General features: G+C 35.1%; 1 protein-coding gene across 2 annotated transcripts in view; it reads left to right on the top strand.

Annotated features, from left to right (window-relative positions):
• The window catches only part of RERG (RAS like estrogen regulated growth inhibitor), a 115,703-nt gene that overhangs the window by 85,053 nt on the left and 10,731 nt on the right, over positions 1–19,919 (top strand). The window contains exon 3 of one of the 2 annotated variants that reach the window (XM_032253726.1): positions 15,534–15,590. The exons of the other annotated variant lie outside the window; for it this stretch is intronic. Within the exon in view, the coding sequence (XP_032109617.1) occupies positions 15,534–15,590 (57 nt within the window). The remainder of the gene's footprint in view (positions 1–15,533; positions 15,591–19,919) is intronic. 2 annotated transcript variants of the gene reach the window in all.

The following is a 19,919-nucleotide window of genomic DNA, read 5'->3' as shown; positions in this document are numbered from 1 at the left end:
GACTTGGATTAGTTCTAAATTTATATTGCAAACTCCAGGGAAACTACTAAACAAAGTTAAAAAAAATAAGTAAAATTGATATAATAAAAAAAGAGAGGAGATAGAATCAAATAAAATGCTCAAATAAAATGCTCAAAAAAGGTAGGAAAAGTAAAAGACAAAAAATAGAAACAAGGAAGAGAGGCAATGAATAGAAAACATAATAAATATGATAGATATTAATTTCATATATCAATAATCACTTTAAACATCAATGGTCTAAATACATCCATTAAAAGAGATTGTCAGAGTGCATCTAATATAAAATATATCTAAAATATAAAGACATATATAGATTAAAAGTAAAGGGATAGAGAAAGATGATAATGCCAATAAAAAGAAAAATGGAATAGCTATATTAATAGCAGATAGAACAAACTTCAGAGAAAGAAAATTATCATGGATTGAAGGGAACATTATACAAAGATAAAAGAGTTAATTCTCTAATAAGTCATAATAATATTTAATATATGTGTGCCTAAAAACAGCATCAAAATGTGTGAGGTAAAACTTGATGGAACTTTAAGGAGGAGAAATAGATGAATCTACTATTATAGCTGGAGACTTCAACACCTTGCTATCAGAAATGGACAGATCCAGCAGGTAGAAAATCAGTAAGGACATAGTTCAACTCAATAGCACCATAAATCAAGTGTATATAATTGACATCTATAGACTGATTCATCCAATGACAGCAAAACACACATTTTTTCTTCTTCAGCTTGCACAGAGCATTCATAAGATAGATCACGTTCTAGGTCATAAAAACACCTCAACAAATTTAAGAGAACATAAATCATACAAAGTATGTTCTCAGACCACAATGGAATTAAGGTAAAAATCAATGACAGAAAGATCACCGGAAAAATGCCAACATACTTGGTGACTCAGCAACAGACTTCTAAGTAACACATGGGTGAAAGAGGAAATCTTGAGAAATTTAAAATAATTTGAACTAAGTGAAAGTAAAAATACAACTTATCAAAATTTGTGGCATACACCAACATCAGTGATTAAAGAAAAATCTATAGCACAGAATTAATGTATTAAAAAGGAATAAAGATTTAAAATCAATAACATAAGCTTCCCCCTTAGGACACTAGACATAGAACAGTGAATTAAACATAAAATAAACAGAAAAAAAGAAAAACTAGAGCAGAAATCAGTGTAACTGAAAATAGAAAATCTATAGAAAAATTAACAAAACTAAACATTAACTCTTTGAAAAGCTCAATAAAATTGACAAGCCTCTAGCCAAGCCAAGAAAAAGAAGATACAAATAACTAACAGCAGAAATAAGTGAGGGAATAGATATCAAGACAGAGCTCATGGGCATTAAAAGGATAATAAAGGAAAACTACATGGGCAAATACTTTCAGCCCACAAATTTTATAACCTAGATGAAATAAACAAATTCCTTGAAAGACAGAATCTGCCAAACTCACACAAGAATAAACAGACAATCAGAACAGGCATATACCTATTAAAGAAGTTAAATAATCAATAATCAATAACCTCCCAAAACAGAAAGATCCCTGCCCAGATTGGTTCACTGGTGAGTTCTATCAAACATTTAAGCAAAAAATCATAGCAACTCTCCATAATTTCTTCCAGAAAATAGAAGCAAAGGGAATATGTCCTAACTCATATTATGAAGCCAGTATTATGCTAATACCAAAGCAGGCAAAGGTATTACAGGAAAAGGAAACTATAGACCAAAATCACACATGAACATAAACACAAAAATCTTCAACAAAATATTAACAAATTGAATCTAACAATGTATAAAAAGATGTATATGCCATGACCAACTGGAATTTGTTCCAAATATGCAAGACTGGTTGACATTCAAAAATTGATAACATTTATCAAATCAAGGCTAAAGAATGAAAAATCACATGATCGTACCAACTGATACAGAGAAAGCATCTGACAAAATCTAACACCCATTAATGATAAAAACTTTTAGCAAACTAGGAATAGAGAATTTCTCAACTTGATAAGGAACATTTTACAAAAAATTTATACCTAACATTGCACTTAAAGGTGAGAAACCAAGTGCTTTCTCTCTAAGATCAGTAACAGTCAAAAGTGGGCAAAGGATATGAACAGATACTTTACAAAAGAAGACATACATGAGGCCAACAAACATATGAAAAAATGCTCATCATCACTGGTCATTAGAAAAATGCAAATGAAAACAACATTGAGATACCATCTCACACCAGTTAGAATAGCGATCATTAAAAAATCTGGAGACAACAGATGCTGGAGAGGATGTGGAGAAATAGGAACACTTTTACACTGTTGGTGGGAGTGTAAATTAGTTCAACCATTGTGGAAGACAGTGTGGCGATTCCTCAAGGACCTAGAAATAGAAATTCCATTTGACCCAGCAATCCCATTACTGGGTATATATCCAAAGGATTATAAATCGTTCTACTATAAGGACACATGCACACGAATGTTCATTGCAGCACTGTTTACAATAGCAAAGACCTGGGACCAACCCAAATGCCCATCAACGATAGACTGGACAGGGAAAATGTGGCACATATACACCATGGAATATTATGCAGCCATCAAAAATGATGAGATTGTGTCCTTTGTAGGGACATGGATGAACCTGGAAACCATCATTCTCAGCAAACTGACAAAAGAGCAGAAGATCAAACACCGCATGTTCTCACTCATAGGCGGGTGTTGAGCAATGAGAACACATGGACACAGGGAGGGGAGCACTACACACTGGGGTCTGTTGGGGGTAAATAGGGGAGGGACGGTGGGAGGTGGGGAGTTGGGGAGAGATAGCAAGGGGAGAGATGCCAGATGTAGGTGATGGGGAGGAAGGCAGCAAATCACGCTGCCACGTGTGTACATGTACAACAATCTTGTATGTTCTTCACATGTGCCCCAAAACCTAAAACGCAATAAAATAAATAAATGGGGGAAAAAAAAGATCAATAACAAAGCAAGAATGACTCCTTTGATTTACAGCCCTATTTGACATCATAATGCTTGTCCTAGTCGATGGAATAAGACAAAAAAGGAAAATACAAATTGGGAAGAAAAAATTAACTGTGTTTGTTCCCAAATTATGTGATTGTCTATGTAGAAAATTTAAAAAGACAAAAAACTCCCAAATTAGATAAGCAAATATGGAAAGGTTACAGGATACAGGTCCATCAGTTTCCTATATACCAGCAAAGAAGAAGTGGAACAAATGTTGAAATTTAAAACATTCTACCATTTATGTCAATACAAGATAAAATATTTAGCCACAAATCTAACAAAAATATGTGCAAGACCTCTATGGGTAAAACTACATAATTCTGATAAGAGAAACTAAAGAAAAACTAAGTAAGTGGTGAAATAGTTCATGTTCATGTGTAGAAAGAATCAATGTTGTCAAGATACCAGTTCTTCCCAATTTGGTCTACAGATTCAATACAATTGAAATCAAAATTTCAGCAAATTGTATTGTGGATATCAACAAATTGACTCTAAAGTTTATATGGAGGCTGGACAGGTTGGCTCCCAGCACTTTGGGATGCTGAGGCAGGCAAATCACTTGAGGTCAGGAGTTTGAGAACAGGCTGGCCAACATAGTGAAACTGCATCTCTACCAAAAATATAAAAATTAGGGCTCGGTGGTGCATGCCTGTAATCCCAGCTACTCAGGAGGCTGAAGCAGGAGGATCGCTGGAACCCAGGAGTTGGAGGTTGCCGTGAGCCAAAATCATGCTACTGCACTCCAGCCTGGGCAACAGAGTGAGACTCCATCTCAAAACAAAACAAATAAAATAAAAATGAAAAGTTTATATAGAAAGGCAAATGATCCAGAAGAGATAAAACAATATTAAAGGAGAAGGACTTTCAGAGGACTGACTCCAAGTTTTATAAAGCTACAGTAATCAGAAGATGGTATAATACTCGAGAAAAAAATAGACAAATAGATCAATGGAACAGAATAGTGAAATCAGAAATAGGCCCACACAAATAAGGTCAAATTTGGTAAAGAAGCAAAGATGATAGAATGGAGAAAATATAGTCTTTTTGACAAATGATGTCAGAACAACTGCACATCCACATGCAAAAAAAAAAAGAAATGAACCTGGATATAGATATTACACCAGTCACAAAAATTAACTCAAAATGAGACACAGACCTACATGTAAATTGTAAAACTACAAAACTCCTGGAAGATAACAGGAGAAAATCTGTGTGACCTTGGATATGGTGATGACTTTTTTATGCAAGACAAAGGTATGATGCATGAAAGAAATAATTTCTAAACACATCATTAAAATTAAGCACTTTGTGAAAAAAAACCACTGTCTAGAGAATGATAAGCCAAGCAACAGACTGGGAGAAAATATTTGCAGAAGACATATTTGATAAAGGACTGTGATTTAAAATATGCAAAGAACTTCTACAACTCAACAATAAAAAAAAAAAAAAGAAACCTCAACTAAAACAGTGGGTAAATCATCTGAAAAGACACCTCACCATAAAAGATATACAGATGCCAAATGAACATATGAAAAGATTCTCAACATGATGTATCATTTAGGAATTGCAAATGAAAACAGCAGTGACATACAACTACACAGCTATTAGAATGTTCAAAATGCAAAACACTGACAGCACCAAATGCTGCTGAGGATGTGGAGCAAAAAAAAACCACTCAGTCGGTGGTGGGGATCAAAAGTGATGTAGCTACTTTGGAAGACAGTTTGGCAATTTCTTACTAGAAGCTAATGGTACTCTTGCTATATGATTCAGGAATCAAACTCCTTGATGTTTACCCAAATTGTTTGAAAGTGTATGTCCCTACAAAAACCTGCATGTGGATATTTGTAGAACTTTTATTCATAATTGCCAAATCTTGGAAGCAACTAAGATATTCTACAGTAAATGAACAGATAAATAAACTGTGGCACATCAGACAATGGAATGTTATTCAGCACTAAACAGAAAGGAGCTATCAAGCAGTGAAAAAACATGGAGGGACCTTGAATGTATATTACTAAATGAAAGAAGGCAATCTGAAAAGGCTTCACACTGCGTGATCCAACTGTATGACATTCTGGAAGAGGCAGCACTATGGAGACAGTGAAAGATCAGAGGTGGTTAAGATTTAGGGGGAAGAGAGGGATGAAGAGGCAGAACACAAAGAACTTTTAGACAATGGGAAACTATTCTATATGATACTATAATAGCAGTTACATGTCATTATATATATATATATATATATATATATATATGTCAAAATCCACACAATATACAACCCCAAAAGTGAACCATAATAAACACTACGGATGCTGAGCAATAATAGTGTATCAATATAGATTCATCAATTGTTAAAAAAGAAAAAAGTTACCACACTAGTAGTGGCGGAGGCTGTGCGTGTGTGGGGCAGGGAATATATGGAAACTCTGTGCGTTTTCTGCTCAATTTTGCTATGAACCTAAAATTGCTCTAAAAATATCAAGTCTCATTCATTAAATACAGCAAAAGATCTAACAGACACCCCACCAAAGAAGATATACAGATGGGAAATAATCACATGAAAATATTCCCAATATCATGTGTAATTAGAGAATGACAAGTTAAAACAACAAGATACCAATATAATTATTAGAGTGGCTAAAATCCAAAGCAAAAAACCTGACAAAGCTATATTCTAATGCTGAGAAGGATGTAGAACAATGGGAGCTCTCATTCATTACTGGTGGGAATGCAAAATGGTACAGCCAGTTTGGAAAACAGTTTGGCAGTTTCTTACAAAACTAAACAGAGTCTTACCATAATCCAGCCATCATGCACCTAAATCTTTACCCAACTGATTTGATAACTTATGTCTATACAAATACCTGTATGCAAATCTTTATTGCCAAAACATAATTGCCAAAAACTGGGAGCAATCAAGATGTTCCTCATTTAGTTACTGGATAAACAAACTGGTATATCCATACAATAAAATATTGAGCAATAAAAGGAAATAAGTGATCAATCCAGGCAATGGCATGGATGAACCTTAAATGTGCACTGCAAAGTAAAAGAAGCTAGTCTGAATACGTCACATGCTGTATATTTCTGATTACTACTGGACACATTTACTAATGGTAGGAGTGAAAGGGAAACCTTTCAGTGCTACCTTCTTTCCTTTTGTAGTACTAGAATAGATTTCTAACTAGGCCTTTTGTCTCCAGTCTTACTTTCATCCTCCTGGCTCATCTTGGCAATGAAACAGCAGTGACCTTTATAAAACAAAAAGATGATCATGTCATATTTTGGTTTATAATACCTTAATGGCTTCCCAGCATCCTAAGCGTAACTGAAATTTCTTTGGCTGGCTTATAAGCTCTTCATAACGGGGGTGTTTTTTCACCTCAAACACCCATAATTCCTCTCACTCACACCCTTTCCTCAACAGGCCCTGGTTCTCCATATGTTCAAGGCTTCCTGTCTTCTTATTGGGGAATAAAGGTAGCCATGGGAGTGGTGTTTGGGCTGCAATGGAGACACACTACTGTTAGAGGTTTTCCCACTGGACTAGAATCCATAGGCACAGCCTATTAAAACTGAATGTGTCCATATGGGCAGGAAGCCAGATCAGTCTAGAGTAAAGGATGTCATGAAAAGAGTCACTTATAAGATTCTCAGATCTGTATAGAGGAGATCACCCAGTGAGGATTATGCCAGATAGTTCTCTGCTTCTCTGGGATACTTAGTCGCCCTGAGTCACCTTTATGCCCACAATAAAGTCCAAATGTTTTCAGTTGTCAATGTCTTATGTGGCCTAGTAATATAAGTGTAGGAAAAAAAATTTAGGTATTAACACTATATGTATTTCTTTTTCCAAAAAAAGCAAAAATTAAAAATCTAAATTTTATATCCAACTCCCTTAACAACTTAACAAAATGCATAATACATTACAAATAATTCTGTTTAACATGATGCTTTAGTACAAAATATAAGTTATTAAATTAAAAGCACTGGCTTGGGAAATTTAGTAATTTATTTCTTAATTGCCACTTTTTATATTAACGTAAATAATATTTATAAACTTATATAAAACTGGTTTGAAATCTTGGACCCAAAACCCATAGCTTTTGATTTATTGACCTTCAAGACAAAAACAAAAAGATAAAATCAAATCAGTTGAATATCATATTCCAAATTTATTTTCTCTTGGTTTTACTTTTAATTTACATTCTTCAAGAAAATACTGTCATTCAATTGTACCAGTTAATTTTTTATAGAAAATTAACATTTTTCTTGATTTTGCATTCTTTTTAAGCATTCTAATATCTCTACTGCTTATCAAACATTTTAGGAATTAAAAGCAAAGATTCTGTCATTTTTCTCCTCATCATGTGTCAGCCTAAAACCAAACTACCAGGATCAAATTAATCTTTACCTTATCATTCCCAAGTTAAAAAAAAAAGAAAGTCAATTTTCAGAACATGAGATGCACTGAAGCTAGACTCCCAGCCTCGATTTTCAAAAACAAAAGTGTTTCCCTAATAATTCTTGGAGATTACACCACTTAGCCTTAAGAAATGCTTTGTACAGAGAACTGATGTATTCTCAGTGATATTTTTGTGAGAATGCAAGACAAGTAAAAATTTTCAGGCTTAAGCAAACACAGTAATTTAAAAGCAATCCCTAGAGCCCCATCTGGAACTAATTTACTTCTCATTTTAACTCCTGGCATTATAAAACATGCATTTTATATAGCATTCATTTTAAATTTCCATTAAATTGCTCAATTTTATTTTTGTAAAGCCAAATGGTTCCTTTTTTTTCAATGTCAATTAATTTTGACCTTCACAGGGATTAGAAAAAGGGGACAGGTGAAATAAGGGGTAAGGGAGAGGGCTCCTTCAGAAACAATCACTATATGAAGAGATGTTTGTCCTCTAGCTTCATCTGTTAACTTTGTTAGTTTAGCTAAAACAGTTGAGGAGTTTAGATGGAGGAGAACATAAAAAGCAAGAGAGGCCACCATGAGATGAATTTGAAAACAGACTTCTTAGTTAAGCCCTCTTCTACTTAAACTGTCTACCTGGAACATCTTAACAATGCCCACTGCATGCCACCACCCACTAGAAGGCAGCTCTCTGGCAAGGATCACTCCCTCCAGCTTCAGGCTTTGATGCCCACTGCTTACGGGACAGTGCCTAGCACAGTACCTGGGGCATGATGACATTCAAGAATTATGTATGTATGATTGATAGATAGGCAGATGAATGACAGAATGAAGGATGGATGAATGGATGGATGGTAATTCTCTACATGAGGTTTTCATTAATGTTAAGTCCAACATCATTTTTAATTTGTTTCCCCATATATTCTGCCTCCGATAATAATGCTACCTCCAGACTTTTCTTTCATATGGAGTCTTTGCACTAATCTCTCTCCCTCGCTCTCCCCGTCTAATCAATGAACAGTCCCCAAGATGACCAAATCAAATTGAGCCATTCTCATACTCAGAACCCCTGTATGCTCAAAAACTTCAGAGTAAAACCCAAGCTCCTTAATGTGACATATGAGCTTCTTCATAGTCTGGGCTCTAAAGAACCTCATAGTCTGACTCCCCACCACCAACACAGCTCCCCCCACATGCCACTCTATCCACCCTTAACCACATGTGATTCCTAACTGAACTAGCTCTCTTGTGTTTTGGACTTTTCTCTCTGCTTGAAATGCTCTTCCTAAAATAGTGAGCTTCAATCTTCTAAGACTCAGCTCATAGTTTAGCTTTAACATAAAGTCATTTCTAATATCTTGCCTAGCACATCCTTTCAGTCTTGCTTTCTTTGGTGCTTCGCACATATTTATTGACTAAATGAATGTGTGTGAAAGTCACATATGTGTAGAAACAGAGGAAGATTTGATAGGAGATCAAAATGGATAAGCATTTGAAAATCATTGCATTCAATTATCAGCAAATATATTGGAAATCTAGATTTTGTGCACACATCTTTGCTCTGAGCCTCTTTTTTAAGATTGGACATTTCAAATCACACAATTTTCTGGGGTTTCTTTTGACATCTTATTTCCAATCCAGCTCATTTCCATTCCCTTCCAGTACAGCTCCTCAGTTCAGAAATAGTTTTTCAGCCCCTTTGACTAAGGGCTCCAATATTCCGAACTGGCATAATCTTGGTCTCAGCCATCACAAACAGCTGTGAAGATGAAGCTTCAACAAGCTGTCATCGTCCCCGTGTGGTTTTCTAGACCAGGTCTCACTCGGTGCTGAGATCTCACACTTCACACCTCCATCTGAGGCACGGTGGCCCATGTTTCTTGGAGAGGCCAGAACAGTCACAGAAAAGAAAGGAAGGAAAAACAGAACATGGACTTGAGGGCTGGTGATCAGAGACACAGGAACAAGGTATGAAGAACCAAAAGTGTTGACAGGGGACAGGGAATTGGAAAATTCGATTTGGAGGCTTGATTGAACAGAAGGTTGCTTGAGGTGCAGGTGAGGGAGGGAAAAAGGCAGAGCTGAATTCCTCTTATTTAGGAGACCCACTGCATTGTTGTCCCTAGTTGTTATCCCTAAGCTGGAACACAAGCCTTTATGAGGCTGACACATCATACATATTACTTCTATTTTATCTACTAGAGTTTTTCTGGAAAACACAAATTTTGCTCCCTGTGAGGCACCCAAGTGAGTTCAGCTCGCCTCAATTTGGCTTCCTTTTCACCCAGTCCTTACAATAGCAATCCTAGGTATCGTAACAGGACTTCAATTGGATAATATTCAAAATTACCCACATATCTTTATATTTTTCCTGGGACAGGCAAAGGTGCAAACTTTCAACACTTTATAAATAAGAGCTGTATCTCAGTTTCTTTGCTGACTTGCCCACTGCCTTAAATGGTTCCCAATATGCTAATTTGTATTGTTAGGGACTGAGGAAACTCATAAGCAAACATTTGCTTTTCACATACTACTTCATCGCCTACATCTTCAGATACTTGTTTTCCTCATCTGCAGCATACTTAAAGACCTTTTCAAGAGAAAAACAAAAATCTTATTTATCTAAAAGTTTCTTCTTGCTTCTTGAAATTCATGTTTTCTTTCTGTGTTGCCATGGTTTCTGGTCATGGATATTTTCCCCACTAAAGAAGAAATCTCATGCGTTTTTTTTCAAATGGAAGAATGTTTGTGTAAAAATGTATGTACATTAAGGTATATACAACATTCTCCATGGAATTTTTCAAATTAAGGGTTTAAACAATAGAGGAATACACTAACAAGACTCTTAAGCTCCCTGGTAGCAAAGGCCTCATCTATAAAAAGAGGATGTAGATCCTGAGGCTAGAAAAGAGTAGGCCCACATCTTCGGAAGAAATGTAAACAATTTGAGCTTCAATTTCTTCATCGATATACATACATTGTATTCATATCCATATCCATATATACCATGCTATAAGGAACTGAAAAGTAAAGATACATTTGTAAATATTTATCACAATATCTAACCTAGTAGTGCACACACTAAATGAATGTGGATAATAATAACACTACTGCATTACTGTTAAACTTTTTCCCATTATAATTTTTATGATATTATTTAAATTGAGGTCTTGCTTAATGAAATGTGAAAACAGTTCCCACATTGTATTAAATCCTCTATTCTTCTCTTTTCCATTATTTTTTAAACACTTGCTTTATTTATTATGACATTTTAACTATAGATCATAAAAGTCAAACTGGAAGCAATTTAGTGTTGATTCTACAACCCTTGTGGGCTTGGTAATGTACATCACTGCCTCCTGATTTTTGCTGGTCAAGGTAATGTCAAGTGGCTATACTGTCAGTACTATAATGAAATGAAAAAGGAGGAGAAATGAAGAGAGCTACTCTATCTCCTGGAGGCATCCCAACTTTGAAAAGTTTCATACTTAGGATACTATGTAAGTTTATTATAATTTCTTCATGTAGTTTTTAAGTTTTAACGTTTCTAATTCTTTGGTTGTAAATCAACATAGGAAAAAAATTCAGATAACAAGTGTTAAATATACATATCACAACCCATCATGGACTAAAGTTGTGCTAGTATTATCTACATTTGCCTTCTCTTTATATATATGTGTGTGTGTGTGTGTGTGTGTGTGTGTGTGTGTGTGTGGTGTGTGTGTATAAAAAATTGTGTTTTGGGGTACATGTGAAGAACATACAGGATTGTTGCATAGGTACACACATGGCAATGTGGTTTGCTGCCTTCCTCCCTATCACCTATATCTGGCATTTCTCCCCATGTTATATCTCTCCCCAACTCCCCATCCCCGGCTGTGCCTCCCTTAGTTCCCCTCAACAAACCTCAGTGAGTGACGTTCCCCTACCTGTGTCCATGTGTTCTAATTGTTCAATATCCACCTATGAGTAAGAACATGCGGTGTTTGATTTTCTGCTCTTGTGTCAGTTGCCTTCTCTCTATATAACACAAATTACTGTTTTTCACTAAACATTTGAAACTCATTGCGACAGAATTGTCCCAAACTTGGCAAACTCTTGTAGAATTCCATTAAAAAGTATTTTAAAGATACCTGATCCTACAGCTTAAAAGTAACTATGTATTTTTTGTGAAGGTACTGCAGGTCACAGAATGAAAATGATAAAAAACACTTAATATACATCCATAGTAACTTTTCATTGTTATATGAATGTTGCACTGTTGTAGAGTATATATTAAATCAAGAGTCTTTTTGGGGTGTGTTACCAGATTACAGACAAAATTCAAAATGTACTGTATTCATGATGTGCAGGTGATGAGTAGTATTCCTTGAAGCACTTTTAATTGGAGCAGAAATTCTTTTCCTAACTTAAAAAAAATCTGTCCTGGCCATTTTAAACACTTTTAGTTACATTTTTCCAAAGCAATCAACTTACCCCAGTCCCATAAATAAATAATAATTTTTCCATCTAGAAAAATTTTTCCAATTTTTTTCCATAATAAGTACTTACTGTACGCTAGAGTTTTGGGGGTGGATTTGTTATATAGCAATAGCTGTATACCTGGAGACCTGTAGAAAAGAACAATCACAACTGTTTAGGAGGTTACATATACTTAAGTAGCTTAGAAAAAATTGCATTATATACATTGTTAATCAAGTTACTTTATGAATTCTATAAAGAAAAGTAATGACATAGTTTTCATGTATGATACTGAAAGGTAACATTTGAAAGTTTTGCCTGAATTGCTCTTGAATATGACTCTTAAATAAGGAATAGCATGTGTGTTAGTTTTCATTTACCTTGAAGAATTTATTTCTTGCTGAAGCTGATTTGTTGTACAGATCATACCTAATTAATTTTCATTTTAAAATATTATTCTGACACTAAATCTGGCACTTCTGATGCACACTTCTTGATAATGATGTCAGGAATTATTTTGAGTAAGTATCACAAATTTGTTAATTTTTAGAAATAACACGACTATTTTCCTTTAACAGTTTTACCTTTTAGCTCTTACTTATAAATGGAGTATCATGCCAATGAATCATTACATTTAGTGACTTTTTAAAATATTTTCTTGGATTAAATTATTCTTACTGAATTTTCCATTTTGTTAGAAACCACCTTTCATTAATCATCATGAAATTCATTGTACCAGTAATACTAAACAGAACTCAGATGATGAAGAATTAGCCAAGTAGGTTGTAAATTAGGCAAAAGGAGGAAAATATTCTTCCCTAAATTAGCCATTGGACATGCTTGGCTTGTTTAGTGGAAAGGTATGAGTTGTCAAGGCAATGAGAAGAAAATAAAATATTTCAGAAGGCAGAGACTCAACAGTAACTATCAAATATGTCGAACCTTAAAACTTCTGGAGAAACAAGGCCTTAAATCAGACTCTGGCAGCAGTAAAGATAATCAATAATACCATTTTACTTCAAAAGACAAACTTTGCTCAAGATATTGGGATGGAGAGGGCAGGGAGTCAAAAGGAAATTAGGTAAATATTTATAGTACCCATTTTAACAAATTATTAAAATAATTTATTAATAGTTTAATAAATTTATTAAATGTATTACATAAGTTTTGGATAAAAATTATTTCAATTTAATAAAATAATTATTTTGAATATATATTATTTAAATTTAATAAATTATACAACTGTTTTGAATATTATTTATACATAAGTTAATATATGACTTTTTTGAGTTTTTGAATATTCACATACATATACCCTCAAAAACTCTAGCACTCTAGCATTGTTTTGCCTCATCCACTCTACAGCTTCAGAAAACATTGCTACATAACTGCACAGGCACTAACCAAGTTTCTTAACTGAGATCCAGATATTTACAAATGATTCAATTATGTTCAGTATACTTGGTTCGGAAAGCCGATGGAGTGTCTACTACATTTTTTAAAGATTTTGAGAAATGATTCAAATTAAAATGGTTTCGAAATTGAAGAACTATAAACTTCACTCATGTAAAAATTAAGCTCATTTTTTAATGATGACAGATAATTAGTTTTTCTAGGTTGTGGCATTTAGTGTTAAAACTACGTAGTCTGGCCGGGCACAGTGGCTCAGGCTTGTTAAGCCCAGCACTTTGGAAGTCTGAGGCGGGTGGATCACAAGGTCAGGAGATCGAGACCATCCTAGCCAACATGGTGAAACCTCGTCTCTACTAAAATTACAAAAATTAGCTGAGTGTGGTGGCACGCTCCTGTAATCCCAGCTACTGGGGAGGCTGAGGCAGGAAAATCACTTGAGCCCGGGAGGCGAAGATTGCAGTGAGCAAAGATTGCGCCACTCCACTCCAGCCTGGCCACAGAGCAAGACTCCATCTCAAAAGAAAAAAACAAAAAACTACATAGTCTAACAAAAGATAGAACTCTTTAAATCCCACAAGCTGTTATGTTTATTAAAGTTGCTAGTTGTGAAAAAGAAAAAAATGTCTGCTGCTTACTGCATCCTGCACATAAAAATAAATCTCAGTCTCAAGAAAGTGAACAGTGACAGACTCGGAAGACTGCAGATAAGACCACAAGTACAGTCACTGTGGGAAGTATTACAGGGTCAGTGACCTTGCTACTTTAGGCACTGCAAATATTTTGGCTCGAATTCAGCCTCACACTCTGTAATTACAAAGAACATTGCTACTTTCCATCTCCAGCCCCCAGTCATGAAGCCACGTTGTGCTCTGTTTTGCAAATTCCTTGCTGCAGCTTTCACTACCATCTCTCATATGAGACTTCACAGGAGGAGGTTATGCCTTTGTTATTTCTAAAAGTGAGAATAGGCAAAGACTGACCGTGACCTTCCATTAACTAGTTTTATTTCTTCAAGGGTTATCTTTTGGCTCCTACATTCAGGGCATTTCAGTAAAAATAAAAATACACTAATGGGTATTTTGAAACTGTAAAATATGTAGACAATGATTCTTTCGTTAAGATCAGTGGGATCCCAGGGAGACCATCAAGGGTCTATGGAAGGCTCATGAGCCTGCTAAATCATATGCCAAATTGTGTGCATGTATAATTTTTCAGGAAAAAGATCCAATGCTTTCATTCCATTTTTTAAGTGCCAGTGACATCCCCCTCCAAAATTTTTTTTCCTCTCTTAATTTAAAACTACTGTTTTCAACTATACTACAAGTAAAATGTTTGGTATACGTCTCATCAATTTACAAGGACAATAAAATCCACATATTAGAGCACTTTTCTCCAACCCATCTTCCAATTAAATATTATCCAGATGGCCTACGACTTAAATTCAGTTTGGTACAATGGATTAGTTACAGATTTCCTGGATTCAAATCCTTAATGGCCCACTAACTAACTAGATAAGCTTAGTTAAATGAGTTAACCCCTCAGAGCCTCAGTTTTCTAATCTGAAAAATGGGAATTATCATAGTGCCTGCCTCATAAAGATGAAATGAGGATTGAGGAGATCATGCCAAAAGTGTGTGGCATAGTTCCAGAACTTGACTCTGACTGCATTCTATCAGTGCTACTTTTGATGAGTTTTAATGGATCTCTAATAAGAATCCTTAACTTTTAATATTTACTTTTTTAAAATGCAAATTATCTGCTAGTGATCTTTCATTACACTACAAATTACCACATTTTTAACTTGCCTTTCCTAATCCGTATCAATATTCAAACTTCGGATACCTGTATTGTGACCTTTATATCTGAATTCATCATTTTGCTGAAAATTTTATATATGAGCATTTTCACATTATAGTTTTGTTTTTAACCTTGTGACTAAAGCAATAAATCTAATTGTTGACTAATGCACAATAAACCCATTAAAATATTACAACACTTTTTAAGCCATAATATAAAATTGGAAAATTACTTGAATAAACTTTAAAAATTTATTAGGTTTTTGTACCAAGGAAATATAAAGCATGTATAGGGTCGTATGAAACATTTTGCTTTCCTTAAAAAGACAGGCATGCTACGCAAATTAACAAATTATGTTTTGAAATGTTGCTCTTTTCTTTCACAGCTCTTGTAGTGAGATTTCTGACCAAACGGTTCATCTGGGAATATGATCCCACTCTCGGTAGGTCAAATTTTGTTTCCTTCTCCTCTTCAATCAAAGTTTATGGACCCAAAGAAAAAATAATATTTTCTGTTGCAACATTTTTAAGGTCCTTTTAGCTGATTTGGAAGTGCTTTTCAAATCATGCAAAGAAGCCCTCTATGAAGTTAGATGTGTGTTTCATGCTGTCTGTGCTTAGAACCCAGCAGGATTTTAATACATAGATGAAGAAATTAGGTCAAGCTTCAGCCAGGAAAAAAGGAAATGGGAACAACACGCTGGCCTCACGTCAGAAAAATGCAGTATCATTCTAACGGGAGAAAAAGGATAAAATGGACATGCAAAATTTGGCACATAATTAATGGCATCCTGAGACGAGTAACAGAAAAATAAAACTACTGAATATGAATTTTAGGGAAAAATAAAATACATTTCTATCTTTTCTTCTCTCCAATACATCTGACTAAAGTCTGTTATGGAGAGAGAAGGAGAGAAGCAGCAGCAAAATATGATGTCTGTGGATCTTAAAAGTAGCAATAATGTTGATGTATAAAATGTAGGCAAACGCTCTTCCTGGTTTTTTAAAAAATTTCTTTGTTTTGTTTCTTTTTCACTCCAAGATTTTCAATTTAAAAGGGAGGAAGATTTTTTTTTCAATCCATTTTTTTTATATTTTAACATTTATATAAATATTCATAAACAACATATATAATTATTGCTTTTAAAAATTATCATAAATCAATATTACACATGATTTACAGTTATGCCTTTGCCTTATTTACTCACTATGCTTTTAAAATCTATCCACTCCGACCAATACACAATGAGTTCATCCATTTTATCTGACATAAAGTGTCCCTCCTACGAATATTCAAAATTTTATATATCTTATGACCTTAATGATGGGCATTTATGCTGTTTAAAAGTCTTACCATTAGAAACAGTGTTACAACCAGCTTCTTTGGAGACACTCAAGAGAGACTTGCTCTGGGCAACGTACCTGGAGATGGAATGGCTCCATGAGGTTTGCTGTTATGTCACCCATGCTGTAGTCTATTTATCATTGTACACACAGGTTACCTGCATCTTGCACTTGCATTGAGAAAACATTGTTCTTTTACCTGTGTTGATTGCCATCTTTAAAAAAAAATCAGTTACCCATGTGACAACACGTTTTGAAATCTTCCATTACTACTCTCTTCCCATCAATGTCTTGTTATGTTCTTAACAGCTTTTACTCTACATATTTTGTTGCTGAAGACTTCTTTCATTGTTTTTGTTCATTCATTCTACAAATATTTATCAAGTGTCTCCTGTGTGTCAAAGCATTCTGGGTGCTAAGGATAAATCAATACACAGAAAGAGAAAGCCTTGGCTTTTTTGAGTGCACAGCCCAGGAAAGAGAGAAGAATCAATAAACAAATCTGTGTGAGATAGTGATAAGTGCTATGAAGGAAAACAATAAGGAAGGTACTAAGTTTACTTAGCATTTGACTTACAGTTTACTTAGCATTTGACTATTTAATATCTCTGAAATTTATTTTAGTAAGAAGTACAAGGTGAAAATCCAACATTTTTGTCCAAATCATTGAACAGTTTTCTTCCTATTATTTGTTAAATATTCTCTACCTTTCTCCACTACTTCAAATACAATGTTTTCTTATGTCAAATTGTTTATACCAGGACACCATACTAGATTTGCTTTTCACACCAAACAGAAGCAGCACACTGTTTTGATAATAGTATGCTGTACAGAACACTTTGATACTTTGTAGAGAAAGTCTTTCCTCATTACTTTTTAACAAAATTATTTTGGCTACTCTGTCCAGTTGATGTTCCAGATCAAGTTTAGAAACTCTGTAATAATATAGCATTATATTGATTGGAATTGCACTAGATCCATAAATTACTTTGAGAAGATTCATATCTTTATGTTATTCCATCTTTTAATCTAGGAGAATAGCATGTTCCTACATTTATTATTTATTCTTCTGTATTTGCTTTTAAATAGGTTATATTTTTTCACATCCAAATTTTTCAGTATATTTTTAAATGTAGCCACACCAATTTTAAGATGATATATTTGTATCTAAAAATGTACCTGATTAAAAAAAATTCTTTATTATTTCACCCACCAAAGTGAATGCTTATTCTGCTCTTATATTTTTATTACTTACATAAGCTTTACAGAGATTATCTGAGAATATTAATAATTTATGGGAGTTTAATTTTAAAAATACAAATTTTTTATTGCTATATCCATATATCTAAATGAAAGATGAAGCTTATAAGATATGATCTCATAAAATGTACTCTCTCTGAATGCGTTCCAGTACCTAATCTTATTATTCTTTATTAGTCTTAGTTGAACCATTTTCCCTTTTGTCTTATTCATTCTGAGAAACAACTGCTATTAATAGTAATCTGCCTGCATCAGTTATATGTAGAGCAGGCTTCCTTCAGTAAGAATAATGAAACTTTATTGAGTGACCTTCTACACTACTGTTCAAAGAGGATGGCAGCTGCTAAGCAACAAGCACTTTCATCAGACTTCAGGAGTAATGGATATATGACTCACTCCCAGGTGAGGGCTTCATTAATTCTCTCACACTGGAGGCTGGATTTGTATGTATGTGCGTGTGTACAAGAGGTCACTTTTGTTCCAGCATAGAGGGGTTCTCAATCCATTTGATTCAAGGGAAATTGGCATTTCCTGAGTTTAACTTCATACTACCTTAAGGAAGACAGGATTTTTTGTTGAATACATGGCTACTGTACTAGTCCATTCTCATAATGCTATAGAGAAATACCTGAGACTGAGTAATTTATAAAGAAAAGAGGTTTAATTGGCTCCTGGTTCTGCAGGCTGTACGGGAAGTATGGCAGCTTTGCTTCTGGGGAGGCCTCAAGGAGCTTTTACTTGTGGTGGAATGGAAAGTGGGAGCAGGCATCTTACATGGCAGGACCATGATGTGGGGGGCATGCCACACACTTTGAAACAACCAGAACTTGGCCGGGCACAGTGGCTCATGCCTATAATCCCAGCACTTTGGGAGGCTGCAGTGGGTGGATCACGAGGGCAGGAGATCAAGACCATCCTGGCCAACATGGTGAAACCCCATCCCTACTAAAAATACAGAAATTAGCTGGGCACAGTGGCACGTGCCTGTAATCCCAGTTACTCAGGACCCTGAGGCAGGAGAATCACTTGAACCCAGGAGGTGAAGGTTGCAGTGAACCCAGATCATGCCACCACACTCCAGCCTGGTGACAGAGCGAGACTCCATCTAAAAAATAAAAAAAGGAAACAGATCTCACTCACTAGAACTTACTGTTGTAATGACATCACCACAGGGGATGGTGTGAAACCATGAGAAATCACTTCACAATCCAATCACCCCTCACCAGGCCCCACCTCCAACATCAGGGATAACAAATGAACATGAGATTTGGGTGGAGACACAGATCCAAACCATAAAACCACATTGGCTACTTTAAAAGTTTCAAAACCACCACCAAAAGAGATAACTACATTAAAAAGCCAGGTGGCTTCTATACAAAAAAAAGCAGTCCTAAATTCTGAAGTCAATGTATCATCAGAAACATGAGGCAGTTTTTCAGCCTGGAACAGAATTGTGACTGCACAAGAAGCTGAAAACTCTGACCATACTACATAACACAATTAGAATATTTACTGCTTTGAAATAATTCAGTGAAGAAAATGCTTGCTATTATAGTAGAAAGTGAGTCCTAAACCTTTCGATTTCAGACCCAGTTTTTTTGTTGTTTGTTTTTCGCTTTTGCGTTTTCATGGAGAAAGCCTATCCTAAGAATTTAATTAGGGATGCTGGCAAGGGAAGAAAAGTGAGAGGGAGTTAAACCTACGCTCCACTTGTGCTTTATAAAAGAAAGAAATTGCTTTAATGTCTAAGTGTTTTGAAGGATATAATGTAAAAAAAAAATCAGTTGTTTACATTGAACAATTTTAGTTTTATTTTAATTTTTCTTATTTCACTGTTGATCAGTGAGATCTTTGTGGGTGGCCAGCACACGGATGTCTATGAACCACATTTGAAAACCACCACTGAAGCCCATAAGATGTGGGAGTTGGACAATCTAACCATGAAAACCCCGTGATGGTGGTGGCAGCAATGACTGGGTTGTGGAACAAGGTCCGTGTTCTGATTGGATCCCAAACAAGAAGTGAATTCCTACCTCCAAGAGTCATATTACCCTGAAGAATTCTTATCACAGCAGAGAACACAGATAGAGGCTTAGAATGTGTGTGCCTGTAACTCTGTGTGTGTGTGTGTGTGTGTGTGTGTGTGTGTGTGTGTGTGTGTGTGTGTG

Source organism: Sapajus apella, unplaced genomic scaffold (genome assembly GCF_009761245.1).
Source record: "Sapajus apella isolate SASKATOON/1434 unplaced genomic scaffold, GSC_monkey_1.0 scaffold84, whole genome shotgun sequence".
In the NCBI taxonomy this organism is placed as follows: domain Eukaryota; kingdom Metazoa; phylum Chordata; class Mammalia; order Primates; family Cebidae; genus Sapajus; species Sapajus apella.
The sequence above is the reverse complement of the archived record's forward strand: the minus strand, read 5'-3'. Positions and strand labels throughout refer to the sequence as shown.